We start from the raw sequence: 16,498 nt of genomic DNA, 5'->3' as shown, positions 1-16,498 counted from the left end.
ATGGTACTACGAGGTCCCTAAGATAAGATGGGACCTGATTATTCAAAACCTTATAAGTAAGAAGAAGAATTTTAAATTCTATTCTAGAATTAACAGGAAGCCATTGAAGAGAGGCCAATATGGGTGAGATATGCTCTCTCCTTCTAGTCCCCGTCAGTACTCTAGCTGCAGCATTTAGAATTAACTGAAGGCTTTTTAGGGAACTTTTAGGACAACCTGATAATAATGAATTACAATAGTCCAGCCTAGAGGAAATAAATGCATGAATTAGTTTTTCAGCATCACTCTGAGACAAGACCTTTCTGATTTTAGAGATATTGCATAAATGCAAAAAAGCAGTCCTACATATTTGTTTAATATGCGCTTTGAATGACATATCCTGATCAAAAATGACTCCAAGATTTCTCACAGTATTACTAGAGGCCAGGGCAATGCCATCCAGAGTAAGGATCTGGTTAGACACCATGTTTCTAAGATTTGTGGGGCCAAGTACAATAACTTCAGTTTTATCTGAGTTTAAAAGCAGGAAATTAGAGGTCATCCATGTCTTTATTAAGACAATCCTGCAGTTTAGCTAATTGGTGTGTGTCCTCTGGCTTCATGGATAGATAAAGCTGGGTATCATCTGCATAACAATGAAAATTTAAGCAATACCGTCTAATAATACTACCTAAGGGAAGCATGTATAAAGTGAATAAAATTGGTCCTAGCACAGAACCTTGTGGAACTCCATAATTAACCCTAGTCTGTGAAGAAGATTCCCCATGTACATGAACAAATTGTAATCTATTAGACAAATATGATTCAAACCACCGCAGCGCAGTGCCTTTAATACCTATGGCATGCTCTAATCTCTGTAATAAAATTTTATGGTCAACAGTATCAAAAGCAGCACTGAGGTCTAACAGAACAAGCACAGAGATGAGTCCACTGTCCGAGGCCATAAGAAGATCATTTGTAACCTTCACTAATGCTGTTTCTGTACTATGATGAATTCTAAAACCTGACTGAAACTCTTCAAATAGACCATTCCTCTGCAGATGATCAGTTAGCTATTTTACAACTACCCTTTCAAGAATTTTTGAGAGAAAAGGAAGGTTGGAGATTGGCCTATAATTAGCTAAGATAGCTGGGTCAAGTGATGGCTTTTTAAGTAATGGTTTAATTACTGCCACCTTAAAAGCCTGTGGTACATAGCCAACTAACAAAGATAGATTGATCATATTTAAGATCAAAGCATTAAATAATGGTAGGGCTTCCTTGAGCAGCCTGGTAGGAATGGGGTCTAATAAACATGTTGATGGTTTGGATGAAGTAACTAATGAAAATAACTCACACAGAACAATCGGAGAGAATGAGTCTAACCAAATACCGGCATCACTGAAAGTAGCCAAAGATAACGATACGTCTTTGGGATGGTTATGAGTAATTTTTTCTCTAATAGTTAAAATTTTGTTAGCAAAGAAAGTCATGAAGTCATTACTAGTTAAAGTTAATGGAATACTCAGCTCAATAGAGCTCTGACTCTTTGTCAGCCTGGCTACAGTGCTGAAAAGAAACCTGGAGTTGTTCTTATTTTCTTCAATTAGTGATGAGTAGAAAGATGTCCTAGCTTTACGGAGGGCTTTTTTATAGAGCAACAGACTCTTTTTCCAGGCTAAGTGAAGATCTTCTAAATTAGTGAGACGCCATTTCCTCTCCAACTTACGGGTTATCTGCTTTAAGCTACGAGTTTGTGAGTTATACCACGGAGTCAGGCACTTCTGATTTAAAGCTCTCTTTTTCAGAGGAGCTACAGCATCCAAAGTTGTCTTCAATGAGGATGTAAAACTATTGACGAGATACTCTATCTCACTTACAGAGTTTAGGTAGCTACTCTGCACTGTGTTGGTATATGGCATTAGAGAACATAAAGAAGGAATCATATCCTTAAACCTAGTTACAGCGCTTTCTGAAAGACTTCTAGTGTAATGAAACTTATTCCCCACTGCTGGGTAGTCCATCAGGGTAAATGTAAATGTTATTAAGAAATGATCAGACAGCAGGGAGTTTTCAGGGAATACTGTTAAGTCTTCTATTTCCATACCATAAGTCAGAACAAGATCTAAAATATGATTAAAGTGGTGGGTGGACTCATTTACTTTTTGAGCAAAGCCAATAGAGTCTAATAATAGATTAAACGCAGTGTTGAGGCTGTCATTCTCAGCATCTGTGTGGATGTTAAAATCGCCCACTATAATTATCTTATCTGAGCTAAGCACTAAGTCAGACAAAAGGTCTGAAAATTCACAGAGAAACTCACAGTAACGACTAGGTGGACGATAGATAATAACAAATAAAACTGGTTTTTGGGACTTCCAATTTGGATGGACAAGACTAAGAGTCAAGCTTTCAAATGAATTAAAGCTCTGTATGGGTTTTTGATTAATTAATAAGCTGGAATGGAAGATTGCTGCTAATCCTCCGCCCCGGCCCGTGCTACGAGCATTCTGACAGTTAGTGTGACTCTGGGGTGTTGACTCATTTAAACTAACATATTCATCCTGCTGTAACCAGGTTTCTGTAAGGCAGAATAAATCAATATGTTGATCAATTATTATATCATTTACCAACAGGGACTTAGAAGAGAGAGACCTAATGTTTAATAGACCACATTTAACTGTTTTAGTCTGTGGTGCAGTTGAAGGTGCTATATTATTTTTTCTTTTTGAATTTTTATGCTTAAATAGATTTTTGCTGGTTATTGGTAGTCTGGGAGCAGGCACCATCTCGACGGGGATGGGGTAATGAGGGGATGGCAGGGGGAGAGAAGCTGCAGAGAGGTGTGTAAGACTACAACTCTGCTTCCTGGTCCCAACCCTGGATTTTGTGACAAAATTCATGCAGCATCCAAAGAGTTTATCGAAGGTTCAATTATCTGATGAAAATACAGTATTGTTGAGGGTTTTAATCATCAGACTAAACACTGTTGTTCTCAGACAAGCACTGCAGGCTCCCATTAAGATGCCATTCCAGCCACAAGGCCTGATGGTTGCAGCATCATGCAGTGGTGGTGCTTCTCAGCTGTAGGCCCGGTTATGTGATATCAGAGGGTTAAATCGACCAGGAATATACAGTGATGCCCTGCAGGGATCCTAATGTAGTATGCAAGAAATATAGTACTTGTAAGATTTTTCAGCATGACAGTAACACCAAGTGTAAAACCAAGTCCACAAAGGATTGTCACAAACACAAAAATGCTGCAAGTGCTGCTGTGCAGCTAAAGTAGAATGAACCTGTGAGCACATTACATTCACATTAATGGGTGAATTTCAAAGTGGGATTTTTGCTGGATCATATCCAATTGATATTTTCATCCGCATCATTTTAATTCATCTTTGTTTTAATTCATCCTTGTTAGTGACCTTTGCCTGATCAGACTGTTCATGCAGTAGTTACATCACCACGCGTCACATACAAATCTGATCATCATAGATATGACCCACATCTGAGCAACCGGAAAAAAAAGAAAAAAGTGCTGGACATTTTAGCTGGTAACACAAATTCAAACAATGTACAAATGGACTGATTTCTGCCAGAGAAGTAAAACAATTTGATAAGGTTAAATTGCTAAAGTACATTAAAATGGTCTTTTTCTTGAAATGTTCAATTCAATGTTACTAGCATTTAATTTAATCTATATTATAATAGCCAAATGGCCTCTGTGTGTGTATGTGTGCATGCATGTTTGTGTGGGTGCGTGTGTATGCTTTGATCACAGAGCAACTGGGGAAAGTTGACATTTACCATTAGATACGCTTATGTATTTTGGGTCAAGGATGAGCACTGTGAAACAGAAAGTTGATAGGACTAATATTTTTGGAAAAATAAGCAATATTAGCTAACAACAGTGAGCAATGGACATTGTGCTGCAATGCATCATGGGAGTTTGGGGTTTTATATGTTGTTATTGTGGTAGTTCAATTGGTCTGTAGTTCAGTTGGTTTTAGCAGATTAGTTCAATTGGTTTTAGCAAATTAGTTAAGTTCCATGTTTCCGTTACTATGAGTGAAAGTGCATTTGATGTCTTCCGCCACTGTCTCTGTTTGTCGGTGTGTAAAAATAAAAGCACCTACTTGCGTCAGAATGCAGAAAACACCAAAAGCTTGACATTTGCCATTTGGAGAAACTATGGATATTAGCTAACAACACTGAACAGTGGACATTCATAATTACATTCTGGACTGACACGCCAGTCCAGCATGGGGTAGTAAATCATCTATTACGTGCGTGCGTGCCTGTGTGCGTGATTTTATTTAGTACATAATGTAATTGTAAATATGTGAATAATACATGGATGACAAGAAAGTGAAAACACTTATTTCCATTGTGGTCCATTTAAAAATCAAATGACAAAATAGAAGTAATATAATAATAATAATAATAATAATTAGAATAATGATGATGATAACAATGTGTATATGATAACAAGAACCTAAACAATTTATAAATGCATAAAGACAGTAAATTAACATTAAAAAAAATGTAATTAACAGGAAATAAAAGGGTTGAGTTTTTCTAAAAACCGTTGAGGACTAAGGTTCTAAAAACATTCTGGACTCACACCCCATTCCAACTCATTGTAGAAACTTTGCATAATTTATTACCACCCTTGAAAAAAGCCAGCTATCTATTTTATAAACACTACCCAATTTAAAGCCCATGGATCCCCACGGGCAACACACTAGTAAAATGTAAAATCATTAATGTGGGAAGTGGAACGTGACTGTTTTCCACAAATGAAAGATGGGTGTGAAAGAGTAACTGAGAACCACTTTGCTAGAGGCTGTCAGTCGTCTAAACCTTCATCCTGTATAACAAATTGTAGACAAGGTTGTCACACTGAATTTGGCAACAGTACATACGTAGATGTGTAATCTGTCACCTGCCTCATGTTTGTTCGTTTCAGACTTCCAGAGGCTGCCACAGAGCAGCAGAGTGTCTCAGTCCCTAAATGGAGACTTGTACTTCTCTAACGTACTGAAGGAGGATTCCAGGAACGACTACATCTGCTACGCCCGCTTCCCCCACACACAGACTATCCAGCAGAAACAGCCAATCACCCTCAAGGTCATCAAACGTAAGTGTGACCATGCGCAAGTGAAGATCGTTTTATCAATTAAATCTGTAGAGGGACACAGTCTGATACGTTGTGTGCACTTCAGAGGAAACACACTAACAGTAGTATGTGGTAGTATGAGTACGTAGGAGGAGAGCAGCATTTCCTATCTATGATGCTATCCTCAGAGACGCCAGCGGTCACTGTCCGGCTGAAAAGACATATTGTCAGAGTGCTCACGGCACTGCAGTGAGATGTTCTGTATGGGCACTCGTCGCCAACAACAAAAGCTGTTTTCATTCACTTCAAGCTGTTCTCACATTTGTCCCAGTTACAAATACTGGCACGCCTGAATTTTAGAGATGGAATTAAAAATATGTTCTGGAAATATGCAAATGAGAGAGATTAGTAAAACCAAAACATTTAATTAAAGTCCAGATTTACTGAATACAGCAGCAACAGCAGCAGCACCATTGCTTTTATACAGTGAGATAAAATTCAAACATAAATTGTAGATGCAACACAATTATTGGCACACTTTGATCAATTTACAGTTTATTATGACGTTACCACCGGTTATTAGTTTCCATCAGGGGATGGACATATGAACATTTCCAAGTCACTGAATATGTCTCGAATTAATTGACGCTGTAAGAAGAAGAATGATTCAAGGCCACCTGTGACAACTCTGATGGTGTTATAAGCTTTGGTGGCTGTGATTGGAGAAACTGGGCTTCGTCCAACTTCTGTATGTTGTATCAGTGCTTACAGCTTCATAATGTATTGGCTCAGAGAAGAACTGCCTTCAAAAAGAAGATGTGAAATTTCAGTTTGCAGTTTGCCCAAAGGCACCTGGGAGACTTGAGCCTGGGCTTGATTTCAGATTTTCTTTATTTGTCAGTTTTATCGCCAGAATAAAAAGGAAATGGTTTTCTGTTTTATTGTATTGAAATCAGTTACAATAATTAAAAAAAACAATAATGGATACTCCTGTTATTTCTGAACATATTTTACATTCTGTGCTTAAATTTCTGTGGCACCAGTCATTCAAATTGGGGCTGGAGATTGTTGCAATGATCATTCTACATAAATTGGAAATAGTTAATGACAGTTTGAAGTTTGAATGCTCTAATGTTAACTTATCAGAATGTTTGGGTTTTTTTGGGGGGGGAGCTGTTTGTTTTTTTGTTTGTTTTCATGTGGTATTGCCTGATGATGTCAGCTTGTGGCATGATTGATTTTCTGTTGTGTTACAGTGGATGCAATCAATGACACAGTGGCAGCTTTTTACAATGACACTGATTTGTTTAGTGGTGAGTTTTGGAACCCCCTAGCATCGACCTTGACTGTGAGCTCCAAATTCTCACTGTTATCCACTAACAATAACCTTTTAACTCCAAAACCTAAAGCTTAAAATAACACTGACTTGTGTAGTGGTTAGTTTTTGCACCCCCTTGTGTTTGACCCAGCCTAAAGCACAGACACAAGCTCTTACTTTCTACCCCAAGTTCATTCTTCCCATCTGTCACTCCTTGTCTACCCAATCAAAGACCTCTGCTTGATAATTCACTTCCTCCTTTGAATTTCCTAAATCAGCACTACTTGATGATTCCGTTGTCGACTGAGACTTTTTAAACAATAAATCGATATGATCATAACACATTTCTAGCCTCCACATTCTGACATCTGAATATTCACTTTCTGTTTGCGTTGTCTCACTTAACCATGCGTTCATTTTAGCTTCATTGTAACCCCAGGGGTAGTTAATTGCCATAGAACCCAGAGTGCAACATGGTTATAAAATTGTAATCATAAAACAGAAGAATAGGCGTCTGTAATGAAGTGTTTTAATGTCTGTGCTTTGTGGAACAGCAGCTTCATTGTTCCACAGAGGGCAGCACAGGGAGATTTATAGGAACCACAAGTAGACGGTAATAATCTTATTTTGTGGCTGTGTCTAACTGCAGAAGACCCAGCGGATGAAAGGAAACCAGTCTTCCTCATCCCATCTGGCCCCTCCAGCTCCAAGCTGGTGTTGAGAGGACAGGTGTTGGAGATGGAGTGCATCGCTGAAGGACTGTGAGTGGAACTTTACACAATCGCACATCATTTTACCCTTGAATGTCTGAAGTGCTCGCTGCTCAAATGTGGTAATGACTCACTCCTCATCTCCGCTTTTTCCTCTTTGGATGCAGGCCCACGCCTGAAATCTCCTGGGCCAAAGTCAGCGGCGACCTGCCAGCCAAGCGCACATCTTTCCTGCACTACCAAAAAACCCTGCGCATTGTGAACATCTCGGAATCAGACGCAGGAGATTACCGCTGTACCGCCAGAAACTATCATGGCTCAGGCCACCACACCATTCACGTCACGGTCAAAGGTGCGCCTGAGATCCCATAAAGCTGGTCAACATGCTGTGGCCTGCTCACTCTTTGATGCAACCCTTTCACTCTGTGTGTCTCAGTGCATCTTGTAATTGATTTATGAGCAGATGCCAGCAGTAGCGCTGTGTGTTCACTGATTAATGCTGCATCCTTCTGCTGTTCTATTTTCAGCTGCTCCATATTGGATCAGTCGCGCTCCAAGGAATCTTGTTCTGGCTCCAGGAGAGAATGGTGTGCTGACCTGTAGGGCCAGTGGAACACCAAAGCCAGCTGTCACATGGGCTATGAACAGCATCCCCATAGAGAGTGAGTGCAAAATTTTACTCAACTACAACTCACCCTGCTTGTGCTGTCTTTCTAGGTTTTTTGGATCACATGACATCCTGAGATTATTTTGGCCATGTGATATGCGTCTTTTTAAGTGTTGCACCTGTATTGAGTTTCCATTTGATGTGTTTGTGCAAGTCTCATACTTGAGTCAGAATCGGTCAAGGCACCAGATGGGAATTGTAACTGCAAGACTTGACTTTTGCAGCCTCGATATGTCATGGCCTACAAGTGCTGCCATTTCAGGTTATTTTTATTTATATAGCGCTAAATCACAACAACACTGCATCAAGGCACTTCATGTGAGTAAGGTCTAACCTTACCAACCCCCAGGGGGTTCGGCAACAGTGGTAAGGAAAAACTCCACTGGTAGCAGACTGATTACTAAAGTGGCCGCCAGCAGCTAGCCCTGTGCTTCACTAACAGACCCAGAATTTAGATGTAGTGATATTGTAACCTTCTTCCGGGGCTAATAATATGAATGAAAAGGAGAGGAAGCGTAATTCCATACTACACCAGCATGCTAGTTATACGAGAAGGAGAATAGATACATCTTTAGTCTGGACTTGAATGTCTCTATGGAATCTGACAGTTTTATCACTGCAGGGAGGTCATTCTACAGGACAGGTGCACAATAAGCATCGGCCCTGTGGCCACCCAGCTTTTCTAACCTTAGGGACACAAAGCAGTCCTGCGGCATGAGAACGCAGAGCACAGGCTGGTATGTAGTATGTAATTAGGTCAGCTTGGTAGTCCATGAATAATTTTAAAATCTGACCTCACAGAGGCAGGACGTCAATTGAAAGAAGGCCAGAATTGGTGTAATGTGATCGAACTATCTGCTTTTTGTCAAAATTCGGGCAGCAGCATTTTGAACCAGTTGGAGACCCATAATGTTGGACTGCGGTAAACCAAAGATAGTTGCAATTATCCAGCCTAGAGGAGCCAAATGCATGGCTCAGAGTTTCGACATCAGCCATAGATAGCATGGCACAAATCCTCACTATGTTACGAAGGTAGAATAAAGCAGTCCTCTGATTTTAAAAGTAAGAAATTGCTTGACATCCAGCTTATCACTGAAGCAAGGCACTCCTCTGAAGTCTTGATGTGTATGTGATTACCAGCAGTTATTGGCATGTATAAATGAGTATCGTCAGTGTAACAGTGAAAAGTAATACCATACTGTCACAGTATGTGCCCAACAGGTGCTATATAAAGGGAGAAAAGCAGGGGGCCTAAGACAGACCCTGTGGAACCCTATATTTCATTGTAACAAGGTTTGAGGTATTGTTATTATACAGGACACAGTGAAAGTGACTAGTTAGGTAGGATGTCAACCATGCAAGGACATTCCCAGCAATCCCAAAGTGATTCTCTAGCCGATAGAGTAATACGAGGTCTGTGAGAAAAGTATCCGACCTTATTATTTTTTTTTAAAAACCATATGGATTTGAATCACGTGTGATTACATCAGCCAAGCTTGAACCCTCGTGGGCATGCAAGAGTTTTTTCACGCCTGTCGGTGACTTCATTCGCCTGTGAGCACACCTTGTGGAAGGAGTGGTCCAGCCCCCTCGTCGGAATTCCTTTGTCTGAGAAGTTGTTGAGAGACTGCACAGCGCCAGTCTCTCAGCAACTTCTCAGACAATGAAAATCCGACGAGGGGGCTGGACCACTCCTTCCACAAGGCGTGCTCACAGGCGAATGACGTCACTGACAGGCGTGAAAAAAACTCACGCATGTGCACTAGGGTTCAAGCTTGGCTGATGTAATCACACGTGATTCAAATCCATATTGTTTTTTTTTTAAATAAAACTGTCGGTTTCTTTTCTAATAGACCTCATATATAATGATCTACTGTATCAAAAGTGGCACTATCCGAATCCAATGTAAGCAGAAGATTACCACTTTCGTGAGAGCTGTCTCTATGGAATGATATGTTCTAAATGCGGACTGCAGTGGCTCAAAGAGATTATTCTCAATAAGGTGGTCCACGAGCTGCTATGACACCACTTGTTCAAGAATTTTAGAATAAAAATGATAGGTTTGATATCGGCTTATAGTTTTTCAGTAGACTGGGGCCAAGATTAGATTTTTTAAGTGGAGGTTATTCACTGTGGATTTTAAACATTTCCCAAACAGATCCCGAGGTTACTGACAAGTTAATTATTTTCAGTACAGTAGGCCCAAGAGTAGGACACAGGTACTTAAACTGTTTTGTTGTTATATTGTCGAAAAGACAGGTTGTGCATTTAGTGGAAGTTACAAGGTTTGCGAGCACCCAAGTGAAATAGTATAAAATTCAGTAAATCTCTGTGACATATCAGTGATGGCACCCACATCAGTGGCAGGACTAAGGCATGCTGGGATATACGTATTTGACCTAATGTCATCGTTTTTTCTTTTTAAAGTAATTTAAGAAAATTTGGGCTGTAAATGGAGAGCAACACAGGTGGTTGTCCTTGAATAAATCTTGCCACCGTGTTGAACAGGAACTGAATTATGCTTGTTTTTGTTAATCAAATCAAAGTAATAGTCATATTTTTTAGCCAATAGTGTGTGCTTATATTCCAGAATAGCACTGGGACATGCAAGGTGGAATACTTCTACGTAGTTTACAATGACAATGACGGAAAGCCTATTTGCCTTATGGTTTGTTTTGCATATGCTCTGTCAAGGCAAATAGAGTCTGTAGGTGGGATGACAGTTATTACATTTTTCAATATAAATGTCATGGCTCCCTCAGAGGGCAACACAGTAGTGGTTAGCACTGTTGCCTCACAACAAGATTGTCCCAGTTTCTCCTCCCACCTGTTCCTTTATGTGTGGAGTTTGTGTGTTTTCCCAGTATTTGCGTGGGTTCCCTCCAGATGCTTCCGGCGTCCTCCAACTTCCCAACACATGCACGTTAGGTGAACTGGAAACTTTGAATTGACCACTTGTGTGTATGTGTTTATCTATCTATATGTGGCCCAATGATAGACAGGTGGCCTCCAGGGTGTATCCCGCCTCTCGCCCAGTGACCGCTGGGACAGGCGCCAACTCCCACGTGAGCCTTAATTGGAGTGCGCTGGTACTGAAGATGAATGAATAACTGGCGCTCGTAGCACATCTAGATGGAGTTGTAGGTATTTCATTATTTCAGTCAGGAAAATGTCTTTCTAAATGTCTTCAGACTGTAAAGGTTCCATTATGTTTGATGAACAGCCTCTGACAGCAAGAACAAACTGACACTCCCCCTGCCCCTCCTCCCTTGTCTTTGTTGGCTTGTTTGCAAAGCTGTAATGAAATATAAATGGCAGTGATGGGTTTTCACACAGGAGAGCATTTGTGCTGTCCGCTGTACTTGTATATGATTACAAGTATACAATCATACTAATTAAACTGACACATTTTAGAAATGTTAATCGTAAGTTCTTTCTGCTTCTCCCTTTTTGCTTGGGGCTACCATAGTGGATCCGTTATGAATATACATGTTACTTTGACACAGGTTTTACACCGGACGCTATTCTTGACAGAGCTCCACGTTACATGGAGAATGGGCACAGGTGGCTGTGAACCTTCTGTTTTGGAATCGAGTACACCTACCACTTGTCCGCCGGCTGCCTTTGTAGCATTGTTAATGTTTTTATGAGATTAGTGACAGACTTCCGTAGATTGTCTCACACAAAATCAAACACAAGAAAGTATATGCTAATGTTGATGAAGCAGTTGTTAGCAGTTGTTATGATGTATAAATAATGCAAAGATTGTGCTACATTTAAGCAGAGCCACAATGGATTTTTCTTCTCTTTATTGTGGAAGAGAACCGTCATACAAAATCAGTGATATCAAGGAAACTGGAAAAAATAGTTCTGTCCTTCATGCTGTTGCACAAATTCTGTCTCAGTACATCCCTCTTTGTTTGTGTTATGATTATCAGTCACATCACACATACTTAGCGGAGGCCACTAAACACCACGCCCAAACATGGAACTTATCAGTCCTTGAATTAAATTGGCAATTATGTTGTTGTTTTTTTTGCTCATATGTACCAACATATTTAGAAGGCAGTGAGTATTTTGCAACCACAACTCTTTTTGGCATTGATTTAATGTTTTGGAGATTAGATTAGATTATATTAGATTAGATTGTAAAGCAACATCAATTGCTGTGCTTATGCATGAAGAAAACACAAGGAAACTGGACCAGGCTCTTTTTGTGGTATTCTCTGATATTTGGATTGCATATGGACACATGTACCACTACAATTTGTGCCTTGACAGATTTCATCAATATAATTGTAGTGAGTTTGGCTTTTACCCTGTTAATTCACATACTTAACATAACATTAATATGGCCTCAGTGCAATGCCTTCAGGGAGCTCCGCTAATCACATGGTGCTGTTAAGTTGTGTCCATGTGGCCCACTCCAATATCCCATGCTGTTTGTAATCCCACAATGCAATGTACTCATTTTTCACTTTAAATGAAGAAGGGTTGACTTTTGATTTGCATTTGGTGGTAGGGGGAAGGGGGGGCTGGCATTTATAGAGGTGGGCCTGTGACCACAGTATCCTTGGTTCAGTTACAACCAGTTGGAACTGAAAAAAATCAATGAGATGCTTTTGAGCAAGGTCCATAATCTCAGAATTGCTGCTGATGTCCTTTTGATTACCTTACATGCGTACGCGTGTCAGCAGGTAAGTGTGAGGCATGGTTGTCAAGTGTTTGAGTGTCTGCATTAGATGGAGTAGTACTACATAAAAAGGTGTGCTCGGTGCACACCTGCTGTTATTGGAATGGAATGTATGGAAAACAAAACGACACACACTTTAAACCTATGAACTGTTTGCAAAACTACAGTTACATCTGTACCGCCTGTTTATCCATGAACAGATGCTCCTCAGGATGTTAGCAGAAAAGTGGAGGATGACACCATCATATTCACCGATGTGCAAAGTGGATCAAGTGCTGTCTACCAGTGTAATGTCTCCAATGAATTTGGATACCTCCTGTCCAACGCCTTTGTCAATGTGCTCTGTAAGTTCAGCCTGCCACACACACACACACACACACACACACACACACACACACACACACACACACACACACACACACACACACTGTTTTCCATTTGCATGAATGTCTGTGATAACATCTGAATGGCTGCCTCGCTGCAGCGGAGCCGCCCAGAGTGCTGACAGAAGCTAATAAAGTCTACCAGGTCATCAAAAATCACCCAGCCTTCATCGACTGCTCGTCTTTCGGATCTCCCATCCCTAAAATTACATGGTGAGTTAATGGTAGCGTTTTACTGTGTGTGCACATGTTTCTTTAAAAGCGCAGAGATGTGACTATTGTGTGTCCGTGCCAGGTTCAAAGACAGTCGCTCCAGCACTCTGGACGGTGAGCCTTACGTCCTGCGTGACAACGGAACTTTAGAGATTCAGGTAGCTCAGCCTCGTCACAGTGGCAGGTACACCTGTGTGGCCAGTAATGACCTCGGGATCTACGAGAATCATGTCTACCTGGAAGTCAAAGGTGACTGTAATGTAATGATGTTCTCACAGTTGCAATATTTGATGACTTTGTTTTCTAAACTGTTAAGTATGAAATTCAAAACATACGAGGTCTGTCAATAAAGTAACGGTCCTTTTTATTTTTTTCAAAACTATATGGATTTCATTCATATGTTTTTACGTCAGACATGCTTGAACCCTCGTGCGCATGCGTGAGTTTTTCCACGCCTGTCGGTGACGTCATTCGCCTGTGAGCACGCCTTGGGAAGGAGTGGTCCCGCCCCCTCGTCGGATTTTCATTGTCTGGAAATGGCGGAATGAAAAGGACTTTTTTTCCATCAGAATTTTTTCAGAAGCTGTTAGAGACAGGCACCTGGAAACCATTCGAAAAATTTATCTGGCTTTCGGTGAAAATTTTACGGGCTTCACAGAGAATAAGGACTGTTACTACAGCTTTAAGGACCCCTTTAAGTACGCTTGGCGTGCTGCGCTCCGAGCTGCGACGACGCGGCACAAGCCACCGGACCATTTCTAAATGGATGGCTCTGTGGATATGAGACCGTCGTGTGCTTTTTTTCTGGTTATCACAAGAGCTGGACATCAGCCATTTTCCAGCAGATTTCACTTTTAACAAGAGATTTTGTCATGGAAAGCCGCGCGGAGGCTTCGCGCGTAAAGACTGATTCGCTTTGGAAGCGAGACAAAGGAACACCTCCGTTTTGGCGTGTCATGGGACAAGTTTGGACATGCCTATCTCGGCTTTCAATGCTTACCAGTCCAGTAAGTATCAGAGAAATTGTGGAGAGCTGGACATGTCCAAACTTGTCCTCTGACACGCCGAAACAGAGGTGTTCTGTTGTCTCGCTTCCAAAGCGAATCAGTCTTTACGCGCGAAACCTCCACGCGGCTTCTCATGACAAAATCTCTTGTTAAAAGTGAAATCTGCCGGAAAATGGCTGATGTCCAGCTCTTATGATAACCAGAGAAAGAGCACACGATGGTCTCGTATCCACAGAGCCATCCGTTTAGAAATGGTCCGGTGGCTTGTGCCGCGTCATCGCTGCTCGGAGCGCGGCGCGCCGAGCGTCCTTAAAGGGGTCCTTAAAGCTGTAGTAACAGTCCTTATTCTCTGTGAAGCCTGTAAAATTTTCACCGAAAGCCAGATAAATTTTTCGAATGGTTCCCAGGTGCCAGTTTCTAACAGCTTCTGAAAAAATTCTGATGGAAAAAAAGTCCTTTTCATTCCGCCATTTCCAGACAATGAAAATCTGACGAGGGGGTGGGACCACTCCTTCCCAAGGCATGCTCACAGGCGAATGACGTAACTGACAGGCGTGGAAAAACCCACGCATGCGCACGAGGGTTCAAGCATGTCTGACGTAAAAACATATGAATGAAATCCATACAGTTCTTGAAAAAAACTAAAAAAAAGGGCCTTTACTTTATTGACAGACCTCATATCTGATTTTAATTTGTCAAATGTAAAGTATTTAGCAATATTTACCTGTTGAGGATCTCACAAAGTATTTTTTAATAATGAAATAAAATATGATAAATCTGATTTAATGTTAATCTCAATCATACCATATTGCTGGACAAAAGTTTTAACACCCATCATGTTTATACTGAGTCAAATACAGCAGCTCAGGTTTGGGGGCATACGCATGTCAGCCCAGTCTCACGTTGTTTTTCATGCCCCTGTCACTAAAAGCACCCCATTTTCGTGACACAAATTTTTTTTTTTTTTCATTTTACTGTTTAGAATCCTCCCCTTCTCTTAGGGCCACTTCACACATAATATGAATACGTACAAATGTGGGCGACTCACGGTGGAACAGCTCATATGAGCAAACCACAAAAACATCGAGCCAACGGGCAGGCATGCACAATCCCACTGCGACAGTATCATGCATGCGACAGTGTCGTGCAAGCAGGAACACAGTGTGAGCAGCTGGGACCTGGTGTACCACATGGTGCCTCTGATGTGGAGAAAAATAAAATAAAAACCAGCTGTATAATTAGTGAATATCACTGGGTTGATATAAATAATACATAAAAGCCACGGTTAAATTAAAAAAAATTCCACTCACGGGACTCAAACCTGTAAGATCTGATTACCAGATGGAACGTTACCACTGCGCTACAATCACTGTCTTATAACAGGAGCGTGAAAGGTTGATTAGATCTGTACATATATATCAGTATTTTATGCATGTGTGCCCCCCGGCACACACCATGTGTCAGGGGTAGCAGGGGCATGACACAGGTGCACACATGTGAGACACATGCCCCACGTGTGTTGCTTTCACGCCACACTCGTGGGAGCACATAGACAAATTTCACATCCAGCTCGACAGTGATTGTCTGCTCACTGTTTTTGTGCTAATAGCGTGACTGGCCACACATTTTCTAAGTGCAAACAAGTGGTGTTAGATGTTCGTGCATGTCACCTGGAATTTGGGCGACACCTGCCGTGAGAGGGTTCAATGGGCTCTCACAGCCACACTCTGTCTTTCAGGTGCTGGTGTGCGCAAATAGTTGTAGCAACAGGTGTACGATGCATTGGAGGCTGCTACGAAATTACACGTATTACATAAGATTCCAGCTTCATGGGCACTTCATGTGCAATTCAACCACATTCGTACTAGGTGTGAAGGCGCCCTTAACTCTAACCATAACTATAGCGTAAGTGTGTCCCCTCACCTAAACCTAACCATAACCATCACTCCACATTTCGTGCCCCCGTCATGAAATGAAATCGTGCCTCCGTCACAAAAAGCGGCCTGTTTTCGTGCCCCCGCCATGAACCCATAGATTACTGTACTGTTTGCGATGCCACCACGAACTGCCGCAGTACTGGGTACTACAGTACTACACGCAGTACTGGGTTGCACAGGTACTGCGTGTTTTGTCCCATTGGTTGTTGTTTCACAACCACATGCACAATGTTTGTTTGTTTTAGTTCTTTATGTGTGTGTTGGGGGGAGGCAATATTGGCCTATAAGGCATATATCTGCTCTGGACATTTTCCTCCTGTCCAGCAAATAGAGAACATTCATCATTGTTACATAGCAGTCCATCTTCAAATGTGCACAGGACAAGGCTTGTGCATGTTGATATCTGTTGCAGTCAGACTGTTTGGGAGATGTAATCACATGTATCTGGTGGATCAGTGATTCTCAACCGGGG

At 41.3% G+C, this 16,498-nt stretch overlaps 1 protein-coding gene across 20 annotated transcripts in view; it reads left to right on the top strand.

Moving 5' to 3' along the window:
* Positions 1-16,498, top strand: part of LOC117515523 (neuronal cell adhesion molecule-like) — a 263,480-nt gene that overhangs the window by 205,201 nt on the left and 41,781 nt on the right. For 16 of the 20 annotated variants that reach the window (XM_034176123.1, XM_034176112.1, XM_034176108.1 and 13 more), the window contains 8 exons: positions 4,949-5,119; positions 6,355-6,411; positions 7,066-7,177; positions 7,294-7,478; positions 7,654-7,788; positions 12,687-12,830; positions 12,971-13,082; positions 13,165-13,331. In XM_034176123.1, the coding sequence (XP_034032014.1) occupies positions 4,949-5,119; positions 6,355-6,411; positions 7,066-7,177; positions 7,294-7,478; positions 7,654-7,788; positions 12,687-12,830; positions 12,971-13,082; positions 13,165-13,331 (1,083 nt within the window). The remainder of the gene's footprint in view (positions 1-4,948; positions 5,120-6,354; positions 6,412-7,065; positions 7,178-7,293; positions 7,479-7,653; positions 7,789-12,686; positions 12,831-12,970; positions 13,083-13,164; positions 13,332-16,498) is intronic. The other 4 variants (XM_034176111.1, XM_034176114.1, XM_034176113.1 and 1 more) reach the window with 1 other exon arrangement.

This window comes from Thalassophryne amazonica, chromosome 8 (assembly GCF_902500255.1).
Source record: "Thalassophryne amazonica chromosome 8, fThaAma1.1, whole genome shotgun sequence".
Lineage (NCBI taxonomy): Eukaryota > Metazoa > Chordata > Actinopteri > Batrachoidiformes > Batrachoididae > Thalassophryne > Thalassophryne amazonica.
Note: the sequence above shows the minus strand (reverse complement) of the source record. Positions and strands in the feature narration are given on the sequence as shown.